At 43.4% G+C, this 20,942-nt stretch overlaps 2 protein-coding genes across 4 annotated transcripts in view; both read left to right on the top strand.

Annotated features, from left to right (window-relative positions):
• The window catches only part of LOC119442770 (RCC1 and BTB domain-containing protein 1-like), a 36,426-nt gene extending 27,695 nt beyond the window's left edge, over nt 1-8,731 (top strand). For all 3 annotated transcript variants that reach the window (XM_049662386.1, XM_049662384.1, XM_049662385.1), the window contains 3 exons: nt 316-369; nt 4,825-5,053; nt 8,396-8,731. In XM_049662386.1, coding sequence (XP_049518343.1) covers nt 316-369; nt 4,825-5,053; nt 8,396-8,536 — 424 coding nt within the window. In that variant the 3' untranslated portion in view covers nt 8,537-8,731. The remainder of the gene's footprint in view (nt 1-315; nt 370-4,824; nt 5,054-8,395) is intronic.
• Nucleotides 8,732-11,591: 2,860 nt separating this feature from the next.
• The window catches only part of LOC119442767 (transcription initiation factor TFIID subunit 6), a 39,019-nt gene continuing 29,668 nt past the window's right edge, over nt 11,592-20,942 (top strand). Inside the window, exons 1-4 of the mRNA XM_037707783.2 lie at nt 11,592-11,865; nt 12,240-12,326; nt 18,041-18,194; nt 20,702-20,758. Of these exons, the coding sequence (XP_037563711.1) occupies nt 11,716-11,865; nt 12,240-12,326; nt 18,041-18,194; nt 20,702-20,758 (448 nt within the window). The 5' untranslated portion in view covers nt 11,592-11,715. The remainder of the gene's footprint in view (nt 11,866-12,239; nt 12,327-18,040; nt 18,195-20,701; nt 20,759-20,942) is intronic.

Genomic DNA, 20,942 nt, shown 5'->3' with positions numbered 1-20,942 from the left:
ACAGGAGATGCGAGCTATGCGGAGAAAACATCAAGGGATGCGCGAGAGTCGCGCATTCCCACACGGTCCAGATGTTTGTCTGCACACAGGAAAGTGGCACGGCTTCCACATGCTTCGCCCTCTGTGGGGATGTGCCATCAATTTTTCTCTGTTCTTCTCTATCATTTTCTTGGTCTTGAGGCTTGAAGTTATCTAATGGAAGCATTGTTGCTTTGCATAAGGTTTGTAACCATGAAATGATGCCAGTTTTTATTAGAAGTCAAAAACTACTGCAGTGTTACTCAGCCCCTTTTTTTTTTTTTTTTTTTCCTGCAGGTGCGAGCACTTTCAGTCTATGTTCCAAGCACCTTGGGATGAAGATGAAAAGGAGTAAGTATGGAAAACACTGTCATGATATCCATTTCAGCCTTTCTTACTTTGCATTGAAGCTTTTAAGCATTTTGAATGGAGTGGCACTTGTGTCAAGAGGGAAACTGCCATACAGCGATCTTACCCTTCATGAAACTTTCATGGAATTTAAAGCATGTTGCTGTTACTCGATTACCCACCATGAAGCTCAGTGGCTTTAGCGTTCTGCTGCTGAACATGAGGTGTGGTTTTGATTCCCAGCCACGGCTGCCTCATTTAGATGGGGTGAAATGCAAATAGGATCATGTACTTGAATTTAGGTAAAGGTTAAAGAAACCCAGGAGGTCAAAATTAATCACATCCCATTTTTTGTTCACATGTTATCCTTTTCTTTCGCATACCATTCTTCTGCATTTAGTAAAATATGTTACTGCTATCTTAGAAGTGTAACTTGCTAATATAGCCTGACTAAACTTATTTCTTAGCAAGTTACCACCAGCTTTCTGTATCTGGTATGTTTCCAGTCTCTTATCATGGGCCAATCCTGGAGATAGCACAGCCTGAGTATTACATCCCTACACGCCACGGAAATAGCTTAAATTTCAAGCCAAACGCCATTCGCCCTTCTCTTCGCGGGCGCAGTGCACTCTACACACATGGCAGGGCTGTGACGTTACTTATAGTGACACGTGACTTCGAGAATTATTCAAGGCAACATCAGTTATTTGTTTAATCTGTTGCTTGAATAGACGAATTAATGTTTAGAGAAATAACAGAACATACAACCGACTGTCTGAATGTTCCGTTTTCCTTCGTACTGTATCAAGAGAGATGTACTTCCGTTTCGTCTGCTTGTTCCCACGTCGTGTAGCTGCGCACGCCGAGAATGAAACTGTCATTTTTTACCGTGTTTCAGCGCCGCAATCGTGCTCTTTCATCCTCACACCTACCTCATTGCTCATGATGGTGGCACTGATAAGGTGTTCTTGTGCAGATGATAAGGTGTTCTTGTGCAGCACGTAAAATCGTCCGCTGCTCGAATCAAGACAAACGCAACAGCTCGCTCGCGAGACCGTCACCGGAAGTGCGCCACTCTGCAAAAACGTGCAAGAAAAAAAGGCGGCGCCTGTGACGTATTCATCATGTGATCCTCCTGTTCCGATATGGGAGAATGCAGGGAAGGAATTTCGCTTGTGGAGGCTAGACTGGGCAAGTGGAGAGAGTGTCTTTGTGGGCGGTGATGCTTGCCTCCTGAAATCATCGGTTCACGCCACGTCAGATATTTCTGTCTGTGCTAATAATGAACTAATTCGAAAAATTGTTGCGGTAGAACGCTCCTTAGAGGGCACATAACTTCCAGCGTAAAACCAAAATTTTCTTTGTGGCCTGGTGAGAGGTCGTTTAAGATGGTAAATGTCGTACCGTATTTACTCGATTCTAACGTACCCTTGATTGTAATGCTCACCCGTTTCCGTGACCAAAAGAGAGGAAAAAAACCTTTACAGTACCGCGCACATTATGCTTTCATACAGAAATACAACTATCGCTCTAGATTTGCTCCCAATACACTAAAGTTGCGATGAACAAAATAGTCCCCAGCTTCGCCCGAAAGGCGAACATCGATTGTGACAGCAAATTAGCAGACAGCTATACAAAGTAAGGATAGTAGTTTTATCGGGCATATAAACTTGTAAACGTTCGCTGTTTAACTAAATTGGTAGACTAATGCCTAAGCACTCATACTACAGCACATGCTTGAAGCTACGGGAGCTAGGCTCAAAGTGCGTAGCAGGCGGCCATATTGAAATGCCGATGGCAATATGGTAGCGCAAATTTAGGGTCGTACTCGATTGTGACGCGCAGGCAATTCTTGGACCCGTTTTATCAGAAAAAAAGTGCGCATTAGATTCGAGTAAATACGAAATTATTTAGTTATTTATACGTCATAATAACAGTGGTGCTACCGCTGCGCCAATTGCACCGAACTGTGCCGAGAGGCTAACTCTGCTACATCCTGCTGCATTTCAACAAAATATGAGAAATCTGCGCCCACTCTGCGCCTAAAGGGTTGCTCGGGCTTTCAAAAACGGAACTATGTCCTCAAGCGCTGTTTTACCGCACCATATAAAGTGCCATTGCGTGGACTAGCGGCTGCATTAGTTTGGTGGTGAACCGAGTCAAGGGATTGTATTGCTGTTTCTTCTGTAGGTTGCTGTCTATATTCAATACCTTCCACCCCGACGTATGCGGGTTGCCTAGGCAACGGGACAACCTCGCTCTTCAGGCAGCAGCGAGCGATCGTGCTGGCGCCGAAACAGACCCCACACTTGAATGTATGACCAATGTAAAACACTGACTGGAGTTTCGGACGCTGTATGGTGTCTCGGTCGATTTTTCCAACATAACCTTATGCGCATATTGATGCGGACGCGGTGGCCGTGAACAATTTTTCGCAATCAATTTGTTGCTCCCACTTTTCTTGGCATGGCAATTTCACGGCGTAAGAATGGCATACGGCCAAGATTTTGGTCAACTCGGCTACTTTCGCTGCTGGATACTGAGGAAGCGCCGCTGGTTAAGCCTTGCTGTATCGTACGCGTTCGTGACAAAAATTCCCTGCCAGCTGACGCAGTGTGGGCATGGTCGTTGTGGCGAGATGGCCTCCAATATGTTCAGACCAATAAACTGCTTCGGTGATAGGGCGTGAGGTCACGGGCTAGACTGGTGGCTGGAAGCAGATTTGCAGTCCACTGATAACATGCCGGCAACTACCGCGAACGCTTTCGCCAAGTTTGTTTCTGGACGGAATGGCGAAAGCGCACGTGTAGGCAGAATGCTCCAAACTGAATTCGCTGATCACAGCCTAATCCGACGTTACATGTGCGCAGTCAAAGGTCCCGTGCGTATATCTGCACATTGTGGCGGTGTGCAATGCACATCGAGCTGCGCGACGAGCGAAAGCGAACCGCTACAGCAGGGATGACCATCGCAGCATTTCAAGTACAGTCAACGACCGATTTTGCGCACGCCATTGCGGCACCGCCACATTCCCCATATAGTCAATGCATAAGAACGTCTAAAACTTCAGATGCAAAAACCCTTCGCCATCTGATTTTCCGGACTTTTTGCCATGACCGCGGGTCCGAAACGACTTTATCGAAGCCACCACTGCCGCCATTTTTATTATCTCGCCGCCTCGAACAGGGGCTCTTGCACGCAGATCTGCTGGCAGCCGCAGCCACCACCGCGGCAACACTAGGCCAACCTGCTTCTACGTTCGCTACCAAGGCTGTTCCTTTTCAGTGCCGTGTTTTTCATTAAAAGAATTCGCCGCTGTCAGCAATGGCACTGACTCCACCTTTGTAATTCTCCCCAGTGGCTTCCAAGCTCGGAAAGCGTAATGCATTGTATACTGTAGTGCCGTGTCCTGAAAGCCAGCTTCGTCTCACTACAGCAGTGTCAATGCGGTGAAGCATACCAAAAGTTAGGGCAATTGTCACGGGACACAGTATGTATTCCTTAATTATACACGCGTGCATCTGCCGTCTCCTACCGCAGTACGAGCACAACGACACGCCTTCAGAGCTATTTCCGATGCACCTGTGGCGATTTGAGCCCCTGAGGGCAGTAGAAGGCATACATTCATTTTTTTCGGACTGCACGATTTTGTGGATGTTTTCGCAGCCCCTTAGGGAGTCAGAAAAATTGGACTTTGACTGTAGATGATTATCAATAAATCGCAGCACAGGAAGAACTACGTAAGCTTTTCATACCGCTGGCAGTAACTTTTTACAAAAGAGTGCTCCATCTTAGAGAATACATTTATAGGAGCAAAATCACGCTGAAGGTTGCCAAACGTTTCCTAATTCTGCATGTAGCCCGGCCAAGTGCTTCTGTGCTTTTCAAGCACATCTCAGGACAACCATGGCTTTGTCGCAGTCCACACTAAGGACTACGATAAAGGGGGGGGGGGGGGGTAATTTTTAGTGTTTGGATTAAATTTATGAACGAGTGCCACTTACTGCTTTCACATGCATTGCCAACTGTAAAAGCCCCATATAATAGTTTGCAATCGCTTTCATAAACCTGCTCCGAAAGTCCATTTTACTGCTCCGAAACGCATTTTTGGCTGCTTCAAAAGCTGCTCCAAAAGAGGATGGGCCAGTAGCATCACTGTGATAAGGGCCAATTTCAAAGATAGTGCAGTAAAAGCAAAAATTTAGTACGCGAGGAGTGACGCGATGACTCGAACGAAAGTGTGGTTCACAATGACTCTGCCCATATCTCACCCCCAACTTGTTCAGGAAGACCTTGTCTTTCATCGACTTCAACTGGGGGTTGAATTACCTTCCAGCCTTTGTAAATACCTTGTATTACCTTGTAAATATTTTTTTGCTATTGATTTTGGGACAAGTGCATCCAAGTTAACTTTTGTTTTCTGTGACCTCAGTGCCCGCTTGGTGTTTATGTATGCAGTACAGTGGATGTGACTACGTTCCCCTATGCGGTGTACAAAGCCTTCCTTCAGTACCTGTACACTGATGAGGTGGACCTGCCTCCAGAGGATGCCATAGGCCTTTTGGATCTTGCCAACTCGTACTGTGAGGCACAGCTCAAGCGACACTGTGAACGAATCATCATGCATGGTGTGCTCGTTGAGAATGTTGCCATGCTGTACGCAGCCGCTATAAAGTTTGAAGCCAAGGTGGGTGTTCGTGTTTAGAATGACAGGCTTTTCTTAGTGTTGCCTAATGTGACGTGCCATAGTGCATCTGTTAGTGATATCGAGAGCATTACTTGATTTTCAGCTGCTGCTGCAATGAAGGCATAATTCGAAACACTTGTGTACCAAGCGTTTTGGTAAAATTGGCACCAAATGACTCGAAAGCCCTTCACTGTAAGAAACTGGATGGTGTGCAGATTCAAAAGACCATTCAAAAATCTTTACTTAACCTAGTGATTGCATTTCAAACTGAAACCATGGTTCCGACATTTGCACCAGAGATGGTTTGGACGGCACCTTATAAGATGCCATGTGGACCCAATTGTAATTGATTTCTTGTCTGAATATGTGGCTTATAGTTGTGGCTTTGTTATAGGCTTATGACTTTTTGTGTGCTCCATTCCATGTTTTAAAGGGGCACTAAAGGAAAATATCAAGTTGAGCTAGATTGGAAGATTGGGCTTCAGTAATAATTAATTCATCATTCGTAATCAAAACAGAGCTTTTCAAAGTGAGGAAATGACGAAAATGGGAAACTGGCAACTCCTGTTTGTGATGCCTCTCATATGTGATGTCGGCTATTTGATTCATAGAGAATGGCTGCTATGTCCAGCCACTGCAAGCTGCATCACTTTCTCTGTTAACAACCGCTGAGGCGGCAACTACCGTCACCCACTCTGGCTCCCGAGACTCGAGTGACTGTGTCCTGAATCAAGCAGAGGGGCAGAGCGACTCGCACAAGCAGAACACCAGCAGCTGGATAAATAGCTTCTAAATGACATAACAGTGGCATAGAGGGAGGTCATGTGGAGATAATGTGAACTCCACAGTTCTGGCGCGGGCGGTTTAAATTGAGGAACAGCAGCGTGACGTTTGGCAGCAATTTCCTGCAGAACAAAGTGATACATTGGCACACAGAAAACTGATAGACTTCTGAGCGAACGCTCTATTGATTTATCTTAATGCTTTCCTTTAGTGTAAGCAAGTTAGCTGTTGTAAAGGACATTTCATATTGTGGCTGTCACTGTGCATGTTTGTGAACGGCCTGCAGATTTTGCCTGAACCACTTTTATTGAAGCCGAGAGATGCATTTGAAGTTAAAATAGATTATTTCAGAAATACCTTGCTGCAAAAGTACTTCAATGCATTCAGCAGAAGCAGAGTTATTGGCAATCAAAGATCAAGTATGATCTCATTCGCGGTGCTCCCGTTGCTGCTTCAATGTCTTGCACTGATAAGGCTACGGCGGAAGGGGGCGTAACCACAACACCTCGCCTACTGAATGTCACCATGGTATGCAGTCCAAATTTGATTTTGGATGTTCACTATATACCACTACTTCAGATTTTGGTGCCTACGATGTGCCAAACAAGGTTGTCCTCAGCGAGCCGCAGTGCGCTCAGCCAGCGAACTGGACGGGGCACCCCGCGGCGGCCGCATTATCTACCCTACATAGCAGACTGCAGCTGCATGCAACTGTAGTGCGTTTGCGCAGCATTTACTTCGTGCACGACAAGGCTTGAGTGTACACTCGCGCTCATAAGCTCCAGTCTGGCCGTGTTACATGGTGCAGACCAGCTTTGTCCTGCACCACCAGTAGCCACATGCAACTTGCGCATTTTGAAGCGCTATCAATATCAATGCGAAGCAGTCTGCGAAGGCGTCTAACCAGCCAGGAGTGAGCGCACGCTGGCAAGCCTCACGTGTGGTCTGACCTTAAGTTTTGCATGGTTCGAGGCTAGTTGACTGTTCAAAACTAGTGGAAATTAGTGGGACCAAATGACTACGACACTGATAGGCAGGGTAGCAAAAGTTTCATTCCTATGCGGGCGGTCGAGCATGAGCAGACGATGGGTGACTTCTTCCACAAGTACGTGATTCCTATCAAAATTTTAAACCAGATTTTCGATTGCTTCAGCCTGTTTATTAAACTACATAACAGTAGGAAGAAGCGCACTGATCTAAACACCCTTCTTGATTTATGTCAGCTATTGGCCAATAGCAGCCGCGTATGGAAATCTGCTATAGTAAGAACCCCACTGGTACGTTTTTCATGGGACCGTAACTTTGTGAGGAAAACAATGTTTTATGCATTGAAGCACAAAGTTAACTGGAACGCCCTTGCATTTCGTATATATAGGGTATGGCTATAGGGTCTAACACAGATTTAGAGCTGTACTCGATTCTAACGCGCACGCAATTTTTGGACCTGTTTTATCGGAAAAAAAGTGCGCGTTAGATTCAAGTAAATATGGTATTTGTGGCTTGAGGGGAGCGTTTGCCGCCTAGGTTGACTGCCGAACTTCCAGGCAGCCGCATTGTCACCGGTATTTCATGTCCCGCAACTGCACTATAAGCGATACGGGTACACATAGAGTGCTATGGGAAAATTAACGGGTGTCTGAAAAGACCGTATATATCCAGTCCTGCACTATAAGCGGTTACGTTATAAGTGGTCTATACTGTATTATTCGCACCCTGTTTCAAGTAAATCATTTGTTGAAGTTAGCACATCTGTTGTACTATACCTTCCTTCTGTCCTTTTTTTGTTTGCTCCACTTGCAGTATGCGATAAGCTAATATGTACGGGCTGATCATTTTGAAGTTTTCCGGAATTTTCAAAAATTGCCTGTTGCAGATAACGTAATTCGAGCCCTTGAGCTGGATTATTCAGAGAGCGGACATTACTTGCAAATCTAGATACACATTCAACTAATTAACACAAATTCATGGATTAACTTCTCAATAACCTTACGGTACATATTGCAATTTACAAATGGTACTGAAAATAATATTATTGACAGATTGCTTGCACATACCCACTGCCGCGATGGATTACTGTACTGAGTTAGTAACAGCTATCTGCTGTTGTGAGAAAAATAGAAAAAAGCGAATTTTGCACAGTGAGGTATCGCTCTATCAAAGGACACAAACATGCCGACTTGAAATATTCACTCACTGCCATCTGGTTGGAAGGCCCTGTGTATATTACAAGGATTAACCTTCTGCTTGCTTATTCGATGCTTATTCGTTCGAAAGCATTTCATACTGGCAAATAATAATTCACACAGAAAGTGAAAAAAAAGTGCGTTTTTATTTTTTTTTATTTTAGATGTAAAAAATGAGAAAGTAGGCTTCATTAGAGCCAGCTATCAATTTCTGCATTTAGTACTTAGCACATTATCGGGAAGGGTAGGCCAGAAGGCAAACAGTGAAGATTCACAGCTTCCCATTTTGTTACCCCCTTCTATAGTTGTCGTACCTCTCTAAAAACTGTTGAACTTTTTGATATGAGTTGCAATGTTGTGCTATAATGTCTTCCAGGATCTGGAAGAGTTCTGCTTCCGGTTTGCCATGAACCATCTCACTGCAGTGGTGCAGACGGATGCATTCCACAAGCTCGAAGAGTCTGCGGTGAAGAGCTTCATCACAAAGGCTGCTGTATATGGAGCGTTCAAGTACTGACAAAGAAAGTGTTGAAAATATAAATGTACGTGGCAGTGTCCAAATACCACCAATGCTGTGCATGCCAAAGCGCAGCAGCACTCTTAAGGCAATATGCGCGGGTGTTTTGGGGTATTATGTGTCTGTGATATTTTTTTAGCCTTGATGTGTTTTATCAAACCAGTCTTTTTAAAAAAATAAATGCATTTTCACTCTATCTGCATCTTTGTCTGACATTGATGTTTGGGCGTTGCTGTGGAGCATTTTGAGAATGCAAAATTTTCTTGATGTACGTTGTTGGCACAACCTAACACGCATGAGTCTTTCCTTAAATTTTGTAAATTAATACGCTTCTTTTATTGCCTTGTATTGTCATATGGTGAAGAGACGGAAAGTGAGAAGAGTAAAGAAGGGACATCAACTGAATGAACATTCGGTTTGCTACCCTACACAGGCAGAAAGGTAAGATTGGACAGGTAAATGAAAAGAGGGTGAATACTTATGTGCAACTTTCGCAGCTGTACGTCCAGCGTGCCCGACGTTGAGATGATCGCAGTTCTACCAGAACGTGCATGCTTGGAGAAGAGCAAAGTTATTTGCACTCCAGTTCTCCTCATATGCTGCTTGCTGTGTATGCAGGGAAGTAGTAAGATATTGTATTAACTCGGGTTAACTTGTGAATGAACCCGTAAATTCAATAATTGCATTTACGGGTTGCTGCACTGCAAGTGCAGCAGCCCGTGGCTTCATTGTTTTGAAAGCATGGATGGGATTTTCAAAGCGTAACATCAGCACGCATGCATACACACCACGGTGTAAGATATCTACTCTTTAGGTGAGGACACTCGCGAGACGCGATCGACCAGGTAACGTAGCAAAGGCATGCGCCGAACGTCCCGGTGACGGCAGCGGATACCTATCGGCGGTATGACGCAACTTCAACACAGAAAACTTTTTATTGGTTTAATCTACCGTTGGTATAGCAACCGGCGCTTCGCGGGAAATTCGAAATGATTGAGTGACGCGCGAAAGTAGGTCACCGGGAAGAGGGGAGAACGTGGGGGAGAGGGCATTGCGCGCGTTCCTTGGCCGCGCAAGCTCTCGCCTGCGTTCTAACTGAAGTTGCTCCGTTACGCCGATAGGTACCCGCTGCCGTCAGCGGCCCGATAGACGCGCTTGCTTGCTAAAGTTGGTTCTTTATTCTATGCCTTGCTACTTTATCTGGTCGATCGCGTCTAGCAAGCAAGCCGAGAAGTGTCCCCACCTAAAGAGTATATATCTCGCACCGTGACACTGACACACCGGTAAGTGCAAAAAATTCGTAGCTCAGTGTTGGTTGAGGGTTGCAAGAAACTTCCAAGATTTGTCAAAGCATATAAGTATGTGAAGAAAAAGATGAAATAGAGTTTGCACTCGTGTAAGCTAAAGAGTGATGGAATGAAATATGTTAGGCAGAACGTTAGGAGACGGAAAGAGAGTGGTGTGGATATCTGGTGGTGGATCATTAGAGAAGTTGGGGTGCGAAGGGAAGCGTAGTTGAGGACGATAGAAAATTAGGTGGAGTATTGAAAGTGGGAAATTTGAAGGCGCAAGTTGGAATAAGCTAGCGCAGGACGGGTAATTGGAGATCGCTGGGAGAGGCTTTTCTCCTGCAGTGGGCATAAAAATAAGCTGATGATGATGTAAAGCGAAGTAGTCAGAATTGTTTCACCTTCTGCGATCGAACAAGAATAGTGACTGGAGACACGCCTTTATTGCAATCCCTTGATCGGGAAACGGCTGAAGGCTCTGAGAAGCAGCCTACCAACTCCGAACAAAACCAGTGAAAGGTCAGAATAGTCGCCTTTAAGATGATTTTTTTTTTTTTTTTTTGTCTTCGAAGAATATGAGAAAGAAGAATAGGCAGGGATCACAAAAAAGCTAGGAATATAGAAAAGATACTTTCGGGGCGCTTATTATCGGAATGATATGCAACAGGCCTTTCCAACGAAACATTTTGTGATGGATCCAGGCTCGCTGTAAAGTCGCGTGCGGCTATCTTTCTGTCCCTAGCGATCTTTGACAACTTTCTTTTTCGACCATATAGTGCAAAAATCAATGTTTTCTCGAAAAATCCCACACTTACTACCTTGAAACGGCACTGACAGGCAAGTTACCGACACATCATTCCGTGCCTGAAAATGCAGCAGTTGCCCATTCCGCAGAGACTGACCATCCATCGTTGGTTCACGAAATAACCGTGTGGCGCCGTCACCATCTGTGCATCCGCATATTTCTAAGCACATAGTTCACATAGATTACGACCAACGCTTACGCGCTTTTGCCGGGGATAGTCATAAAATTTGTCTCCTTGATATGTGGTAATATCCTACGCCACCTCTGAAGGACCGACGGAGAAAGAGAAGCCAATTTAGAAACCTACTCATGAGGACGTAGTGGGATGTAGCATAGAAAAGAGGGCAATATTAATAAAACGGGGCTCCTAGTTGCGCTATGGCTTACTCGCACAAGCGAAATCAACCAGAAAATAGCTGTCCAACTTCAAAAAACAGTGCTGTTATGTTCATGTTTAAATGTCCGGCGAAGTTTCGCCGTTTTCAGACAAGCGGAACACAGTAGTGCACGAACTGAAATGGACAGAGAAGTGGTTCTGTATGAGGAAGGGCAAGGTTGACATTGTGTTGCCCTTAAGAGAGCGCGGCTCAGCGTCAGAAATGCACAGAAAATGCCCCCCAAAACAGCTAGCCGTACCGGCAAAGTTCATTCTTTATTCTACGGTACCGGCTTAAACCAGCATCTCCACCACCCCATCACAGCCTACCATAATAAACACAAGACAGAAGGCGCTGGCATAGAGTTTCATACAATTATTTTAGTAGAAAACTGTCTTGTATGTTGCAATCGCTAATCTTTCATCTTTTAAACTTTATCATTTAGAGATTAGTATTTAACAATTTAAATTTGCGTTAAGCTCTCTTTTCTTAGGTAATTGCTGAAAATTATATTATACAACAGTCAGCGCCACAAGAAGCAAGCCGGCGCTTTCATTATTATGTGAGAAAGAGCACGCTTGCGCTTCGTGGAGGCTCCAACTAAAATGGCGCTGGTTGATCGTGGCGTTGTTCGGAAGGCTGCAGGATGATCGTTTCTCCGTGTTTGGACACCGTATCGGCACCTAAATTACTAAGCCGCTCTTCATCATGGCCTCAAAAGAGTCGAAAACAGTCAGCAACCTTTCGCCGGAGTCCATGAAGGTCATTGCTGAATCAATCGGAATTTCGAATTTACCCGATGAAGCGGCCAAAGAGCTTGCCGACGAGATCACATACCGTCTCAAAGTTATAGCTCAGGTATGTCATCAATCCCGCGCTTCCAGGCCATGTGGCTAAACTGCCCACATTCTCGGCGAACTGTGCCTGTTGTTTTTACGACCTGTGCTCAATTTAACCTGCCGAAAAACGCTTGTTCAACCCGTGCCTTGACAGCGCTGCGACCCCGCTGAGCGCCCTGCACGCGCGTTCGCGCGCCAAGCGGCCGCGATTTGAAATCTAACGCCAGGGCATGCGCACTGAAAGAGCACGTAAATGAAACATTCCTTCGCCGCACTGTCATCTGCATCCGCGTATCATGTAGCGCGTGCGATCGTTTTTCTGCCGCTGTGGGCTTCGCAACTGTTGCTCGGGGCATTTTTTTTTTCGCACTTTATCGTGTTTATTTTTTCCAGGATGCCAGCAAATTTATGGGACACGCGAAACGAAGAAAACTGTCCACCTTCGATTTCGACAACGCGCTCAAAATGAAAAACGTCGAGGTAAGCGGCAAATTTTGATGCTGTGTGCGCGCGATGGCGCGCTCGCCGGCCTGTTTAACCGCTGTCGTAAGCTGCCCATGTCGCATGCAATGCACGCGTCGCGGGAGGTTTCGGCTGCCGCGGCTCCCGCTGCGGTTGCGGCTTCTCAAGATCAGCACAATTTCTTTTTTTCTTTCGTTTTTTGTAAACAAAACCCTCTTACTGGTGCAAGCGTCACTTTTCTCGTGCGGTGGTCGGATTTCGCCGACCACCGCACGGTTTCACTTTGACTTGGGCAGCTTGTGATCTGTGCATCGCGAGACTATTATTATTATTATTATTATTATTATTATTATTATTATTATTATTAGTAGTAGTAGTAGTAGTAGTAGTAGTAGTAGTAGTAGTAGTAGTAGTGCCAACCTGTACCGAGCATTTGACTAAAAAAACAATTTGTGGTCTAAACTGATCATGCAATAACCACCCTCACATCTTTACCATTCTTTATTATTATTATTATTATTATTATTATTATTATTATTATTATTATTATTATTATTATTATTATTATATTTTAATGAGGTGTGGAGATATTGTGCTCCACTTTTGAAGAGAGTGACCTTTATGTTGTTTCTGCTGTTATTCTATAACGATGCCACTGGCTCGTTCCATATTCCAGCTTGTTTAAACAAATAACACATGTATTAAAACATTCTAGAGATGAACTGCCATTCTTAAAAGCGTTTAAGACTGTTTAGATTGGTGGCTGAAGGGGTGCTTCCTAAATTGCATATGCTTTTTGAGAGAATCTTGTAGCAACGTTTGGATGCATAGGTATAGGTTGGTAAATCTGACACTGAAAGTGTGTCTTAATTTAATGTACTATATATATATATATATATATATATATATATATATATATATATATATATATATATATATATCGTGATATCAGACTTGAGCAGCTTCTGCTTGGATCTGTTTATTAGTTCATAGATAAACGAAGATTACATTTAATTTTAAAAGAACGAAAGGCTCAAGCTAGTGAGTCTTACGACTTTTTGTCATCAAAAATGACCAAAACATGAGAAACTGCTTTGAAATCTGTCATACTAACGTATTGGTGCAGTGTTTGTGGGCCGTCAAGTTCAAATAGAGAGAGACTTTGCTCTTCATATTCTCAGCTAATGACCAGCCTTTTTCTACCAGCTAAACGCAAATGAAGTCTTGTAAAAATACTTCGGCAGTATGAACTAACACAGTGTTGCTCTTCAGTGCCTTTTCAAAGGAGTACTGACACTCAGTTTCGAAGTTGTAGATCCTTTACCACATGCTTCCTGCATGTAAAAAGATCATACTTAACTAGTGTGAAAGTTGGGAAACACATATAAAGTATATTAATTTGTCTCGAAATGCTGGGTCTGGCGTCACAGACATTATGATAATGTCAAGACACAGAAAATTTGCTGACTTTGTGTAGCAATATAGCTAGGTACACTGTTACAAAAAAAAATTAAGATAAGCCAGTAGGGCTATGTTCGTCGCTTCTGGCTCCGTTCACAAGCGCCAGTTGCAGCAATGACAACATAGAACCAGCCTTTGTGTCGGGATTTCAATTCATCCACTTTCTGATGACAAAACCAAAACTGGTGTGTAGAAAGAATTAAACGTAAAGGATGGCTCTTGCCAGTATTTCTTCTAAGGCTTAGAGTATACAGATCTTCATTTTACGCAAGAAGACAATGTTAAAAATGTCAAGTCAGTGCTCCTTGTGAGTCATAGAGTGGATATGTGCATCATGAGTATTTCTCGCAAAGAGAAAGAGCGCAATAACGTTAGCAGTGAAACAACCTGTCTTTCTGCTTCTCGCGGGCGAGTCAAGTATCCCAAGAGAGAAGGGAGTTAATGAGATAAGTTCGAGTGATTGAGTAATGGTCTAAGTGCGTTGACATAAGCAGCCTACCATACAGGCTCTCTCTACGTTGCCTCAGTGGTTATGGCAATGCCTAGCACGAAGTTTCGTGTCTGACTCTTGGCTGCTACAGCTCCATTTTTAAGGGCCTACTGCAAAAGTATATGTCGCATTGAGATTTCAGCATGCATTAAGATGCCCCATGTGATGAGAATTATTCTGGAGCTCCTCACCGTGCCATTACCAACAGTTCAGGTGCATTTTTAGACATTAAACTCAATAATTTATTGTTTTCTGCTGGACATGTTCTAAGAAAACCTGGGAGGCTGTTGTCATTGAGGAAGTTAAAGAGGCCTCCGAAGGCTAGTGCATGTCATTCTTTTGCTTGCTGGGTCGTCCATGTAGTGTAGGTGGGCAGCAAGGGTGCGATGCAGTGCGTGAAAAGCAGGGCAAGCTGCTGTTTTTTTTTTTTTTTTTTTTTTCCTGTAGTGGGAAGGGTTGTGCAGGTGTAGTTTTTTTTTTTTTTTTTTTTGCATACGGCTATCAACAGCCAGATTTTAAGGATCCCTTTTTCTGTGGCATATTTGAAAGCATGTCATTGAAAGCACATAAGTTTGCATTCATTACTTTAAAAAGCATGTGAAAAACAAAACTTATCTTTTTCTTTTTGAGTTTGCTAACTCTCTTGATGTCACTGTGCATGGATGCCAGCAACACTGATAAACGAAAGTGCGGCAAAAAGCGCTTTTCAAGAACAGGAACTGGAAACAAACACCATTGGCATGGATGGAAAATAACTTTTGTTTGACTCTGTAAATATGACCTTAGCAAATGTCTGCAGTATGTAACAAGTTGCTGCAATAGCTTATACTGGATGTGTCTCAGCTAACAGGAAGCAAGTTTTGAAGAAAGGTAAAGCCTTTTGTGCTTATGAAACCAACTGTATGTTGTTAGTAACCACCTGGAAAATGCCTCCAGCATGTTTATGTTATTAATAGAGTAATTAGGGCTGAATAATTAAACTTCTCAATGATTAAATTTATGGCCACGATGTCAATACAAGGTTTGTAGAGCACATTTGAAAACATCAGTTGTCACCGTTTTTGTAGGTCTTTTGTGTTTCCCATGCTTAAAAGAAAACTCATGGTACCCGCAAGGCGCCACACCTCTGTTCATCGCCACTTGCGCGCCACAGTGGCTTTCTTTTAAAGGCCGAAAAAAAAGCTACACAAAAGCTAGTGCCTCGGAAACAACTGAAAGAGGTGTTTTCAGATGTGCTCGACAGACCTTGTATTAACATTGTGGACGTAAAGGCTGAAGGTATTAATTAAAATGTAGGTAATTAATAACTGCTAAAATAACATGGAAAATATTGATGGGCTCTCCAGGAGGTTATTGACAACATGCATTTGGTTCAATTCACACAGAAGGCACTACTTTTACAGCGAAGTTATCTATGGTTCACGGGATTTCTTCGTGGCATAACGTCGATAGAAAACTATCGTCATCTATGGCTCATACCCCCAAATGCAATGGTTCATACCTGCCAAATGCAATGGTTCATACCTGCCAAATGCAATGGTTCATACCCCCATAAGGCAGAGGCTACAAGCACTCAGCAAAGTGAAGCGAACAATGCATACATTCTTTGGAATCACGCATACAACATACAGAACAGCATAAGTTTCAATAAAGAACAAGCTCAAAACAAACATCTGAACCACATAACTGATGATAAGGCACTCCTGTGCCTGCATGCAATGCGAAGCACGTAGTGCTCTACGCGTACGTTTCCTGGTAAAGATTACTGTTGCGCAAGCTGCCGGGCCGGGGCGATGGCAGCTTGCCACTTGGGGATTTACATCCCTATCCTTTCGTATATAATATAACCAGCCTATCAACTGATATAAATGTTGTTGCAGCACCGCTATGGGCGGCAGCGTGCTGTCAAAATTACAATTACTTCCATTGCTCTAAAATAGCATCACTACCTTTACTCTAAAGCCATAAAGCATTGCATACCCCCCTCAGCAGTTGTAGTGGTGGCTTTCAACAGCTTTGCTGGACATCCACTTTCGCAGGGCTGGGGTGGCGAGTCAATAAAAAAAAAAAAAGTAAAGCTTATTCCATGTTATGTGGGACAACCGGTATGCTAATCAGCAGACATGTTTTTCTTCCACCTAAATTTTCAAGCATTTTCGTGCATAGCAGTGCTGTTTAGTGATGAGAATGAGCAAGCCTGTCCAGCGAACTGTAAGGGGAGCATGTTGCCTTTCTTGGAGCATCTGTCAGTGTACGGCAGGGCACTTGCCATATGCCAACAGGTGTTTTGAAATAACCGACAAAGGCAAACGTGTTAAACAAGGCAAGCAAGATAAATTTAAGGGCAAAAGGAGAGGTAGCGTGTAAGGAACGTGTAAACAGAAGTGCCGGGACAGGAATATAATGGGCACATAGCCACACATGTGACAATACAATGAGCTTAGGAAGGGCAATTTTTCAACAAAAGCCTTTGTACTTCACTACAGAAAAAACATTTTTCAACAAAAGCCTTTGTACTTCACTACAGAAAAAACATTTTTCAGAAATACTTTACCTTTTCCATGATGTGGCGTCTGGTGTGTGTCATTAAAGCAGTGAGGATTTTGCCAGAAAGCTTAGTTTGTTCACTGTTCACCAAAAGTGATACCTCAAAAAAAAAAAAAAAAAAAAAAAAAAAAAACTTGCGCAGTTCAAAGACACTGGAAACACTAATGGGACGCATAAGCAGCCTACGTACATGTTCCCTCACTGTCCTGTGTTTTCACACTGCATTATTTCTGTTTCCAATGATGCTGTCACAACTTTCCTGATATCTACAAATGTGATTGATCCAGAATATAGCGACTGGGCATTTTTATTAATAAGGCGTATGCATGTTGTGAGGCCATGTGGCACATAAAGACATTTAGCATTGATGTTTCACAGTAAGGTGCTCCATAGCATCAGTTTTCGTGGCTTTCTGTGCCGATATGAATATGCAATTTGCTGATGGATGACATCTTGTTTCCGTCGATGTGAAGCATGATGTTTTCTTCTACACGATTATAATTTTATAGCACGTTCTTAACCAATAGCTGCTGTTCTTTGACATTTTGACTGAGAGACGTAGCAAAATAAGGTGCCTTATATAAAAAGGAACGAGTGGTAAAAAAAGTCTGCTAACTGCCTTGAGGACAATCAGATACCTATCTGCATATCATAGCAGAATCGTGCAACATCCTCGCTTCATGTAAGAGATCACTGTTCATAGCTTATTTGGGTATGCCTTGGCAGCTACCTCCGTCTTTGTCCTTATGTTATGGCGCTACCTTATTCAGCTACAGATTTTACGAATTTGTGTTGTCTGTTTATAATTGTATACAGAACTAAAGTAGTACTGTGATCAGAGCATTGTCTCAGTAAGCGAAGCAAATGATTGATGAAAGCAACTGCAGGGAGATCCTTTGCGGTTATGACAATGTGGCTGTGTTGCCGTAGTCTGCATTAGCACAATTGGGCTGTTTATTTTGTCGCAATTTGCTAAATCACCCTGCAGCGCAGTTGTAGCATTACGTTGCAGCTTCGCTGTGTCTACTTGCAGAGAAAATGAACAAAAACATAATTGAGCAGTTTACACTACGTGGAGACAAAATTTGTGTTGAAAGGTTCATTTTGAATAACAACCACAATGTGTGAATGCATGCTCGGGCTTGGGAAAGTAAGCCTTTGTTTTCTTTTTTTTACACTTTGATGTAGCTCCTCTGTCTTTGACTAATGTATTATCATTACATGTCTATTTCAGCCACTCTATGGGTTCCATTGTCCAGACTATGTGCCTTTTCGATATGCCAGCGGTGGTGGGCGGGAGCTCTTCTTTGTTGAAGAAAAGGAGCTGGAGCTAAACGAAGTCATCAATTCCCAGTTGCCTAAACTCCCGCTGGATGTTTCCATAAAAGGTGGGCAAATAACATCTCTTTCACAATAGTACTGCAAGAAAGGAGGAAGGGGGGGGGGGGGGCAAGTTGGCCAACAAAGAGGTGTTATCAGAGACAACGTAGCATAATTAAGTGCTTTTGACTGTAGAGGGAATATTACATATAGTACTTTGTCACAGTTTAAGTAAGATAAAGAAAGGTAAATTTGAAAAGGACTTGCTAGATGGTAAACATGCTTCACCACATTGAGAGTGCCCCCAAACCCACTGTGTCTTTGCCATTTTGCCAATAGTCCTTGCTGCTTTCAAGGCAGCCTTGAAGGGAATACCAACAAGGATTTCGTTGTGGACTTTGCCAGCAGATTACAAGGGTTCTTACTTGTATTGTAAATACTTTCATCCTCACCTCGCTGCTTTGTCAATGCAAGGGCTAAGCCAATTTATGATGGTTGAAAAAAGAAACACATGCTTCGAATGATAGTGGCCCTTCTGTCCACTAAGGAGTATGCTCTGTTTCATAGTTAGCAGGCAGTTCTGCAAAGCTAGGTATTTAGTGCATTCATAGAAGTGTATCACTTTGCATGTTTCTTAGTGAACTCGCTTTTGTTATGCTACATCTTTTACTGAATAACTTCTTGATATATTAGAAATCTGATGTACGATTTTATGTTACATCAAATTATGTATTGTTTGTATGCCTTGAGCTTAACAGTATGTTATGCACTATGTTTTGATCGCAAGTGCAAGCAGTGTGCTGGGGAAACTGTGCATTGAGTGTGGTTGCACAATGGTGTCACTCTGTTTGTCTTTTCATGGCTAATAGTTTCATATCTGCTATGTCTCCTACATGCACTTGCTTCATATATTGTCACTGAAAAAAGTAAACAATGTATGCTGGTCAAAAAATTATGTGGCACATTCCTATTTCTTGCTGTCATGTGACATGCGCTACTTCTTAGCGATGCAGGTAGCATGAAAGTTACCCGCCGTGGTTGCTCAGTAGCTATGGTGTTGGGCTGCTGAGCACGAGGTCGCGGGATCGAATCCCGGCCACGGCGGCCGCATTTCGATGGGGGCGAAATGCGAAAACACCCGTGTACTTAGATTTAGGTGCACGTTAAAGAACCCCAGGTGGTCCAAATTTCCGGAGTCCTCCTCTACGGCGTGCCTCATAATCAGAACTGGTTTTGGCACGTAAAACCCCATAATTTAATTTTTTTTTTGTAGTATGAAAGTTGTTCTAGCCTCTGCCGTTTTGCCTGCTATGTGTGAAACAGAATACTATACCACTAGCAGTATCCTTAGTGGCAGTGATTGCTTAGGCTGATGTTTTCTTTACTATTGTGAGCACTTACATATCCATTGAGTGCGTTATATGTGTGTTATTTATATAATTATGTATAATACACATTGTTTGCCCAAGTAGAGGGTAGGATTGCTATATTATATCTCAGTTGGTAGGTTCGTGCACATGACATAAAAGCAGTGGTTTGGCTCTCCACTGGAAAGCTGTGTTGTTCCCATGATTTCTCACTTCACCTCTAATCTAAACAGAAAACATAAAAGTTAGTTGTACCTTGCATCCTTCAGTATTCAACAACAACAGATAGGGCCTGCAAACTACTTGTAGGTGTGTTGCAGTTGCTCCTGATGTAGCTAGAAATTTTCCCCGGTTATGTGGCGTCAGCATAAACATTAGTGCTAATCACTGAATCATCATACAGTGTAGACCGCTTATAACGTAAGTCGCCGGAGTCGCGAATATCCGCACTATAAGCGGTACCGCACTATAACCAAAGCAACAATTTTCAAGGCCCGCACATATGCAAAACATGTGCACCGAGCCGCTACGCATATGCGACAGTCGAGGAATGCGGCTAGAACGTTTGCGTTCGATTTACAGTCGAATCTCGGTAATTCAAACCAAATCACGCGGCGGCGCCTCCGACCGGCATTGCTCCGGCACCGCCATAGAGTAAAAGCTGGGAGTACTTCCGTACTCCCAGGCAGCCGCACTTTAACCGGTATTTCGTTTCCCGCAACTGCACTATAAGCGATACGTGTATACATGGAGTGCTATGGGAAAATTAACGGGAGTCTGAAAAGACCGCACTATATCCGGTCCTGCGCTATAAGTGGTTATGTTATAAGTGGTCTATACTGTACTTGCTTGTATGTCTCAAAATGTAGGAGCTTGTTTTTCCCTTACATGGATCTGTACTAAAACTAAGCCCTCTATGTATGAAGTCTTAAAACATTGCTTAACATGAACGACTATTATCCCATTGCCTGATTAAACCACAGTTTTGTTAGAGAACAGAGCCTGACATCTTCATTTGTTAGGAGCATGAAATGGCTAAGGTTGCAAAAGTGATTTTGCTGCATGCATAAGCATGGGGGAAAGGTCTCAACCAGATTCTAAGTGATTTGGAGTAAAAGTGAAAACATGTAACCTGTGCCGTTGTTATTAGCTTTGCTCAATTTCTTTGTGCTTCATTGTGTGGTAATCAACATCTTCTCCCGTTACAGCTCATTGGCTGAGCATAGAAGGAATCCAACCTACAGTACCCGAGAACCCTCCACCTGGTACGATGATTTTTCTTTTTTTGGTACAATAGCAATTATATGGACACTCCAGGCGTATTTTGGCCATTGCCGTCACCGTGATGCTGCGTATAAAGTCCACATGCGATGAGGTTGTGGCTGCACACTGTATGCCGTAGGTGCGAGGGTGAGCCAAGAAGTGTGGCTACTTGATGCGGAGGCGTCT

Source organism: Dermacentor silvarum, chromosome 2 (genome assembly GCF_013339745.2).
Source record: "Dermacentor silvarum isolate Dsil-2018 chromosome 2, BIME_Dsil_1.4, whole genome shotgun sequence".
Taxonomy (NCBI): domain Eukaryota; kingdom Metazoa; phylum Arthropoda; class Arachnida; order Ixodida; family Ixodidae; genus Dermacentor; species Dermacentor silvarum.
Note: the sequence above shows the minus strand (reverse complement) of the source record. Positions and strands in the feature narration are given on the sequence as shown.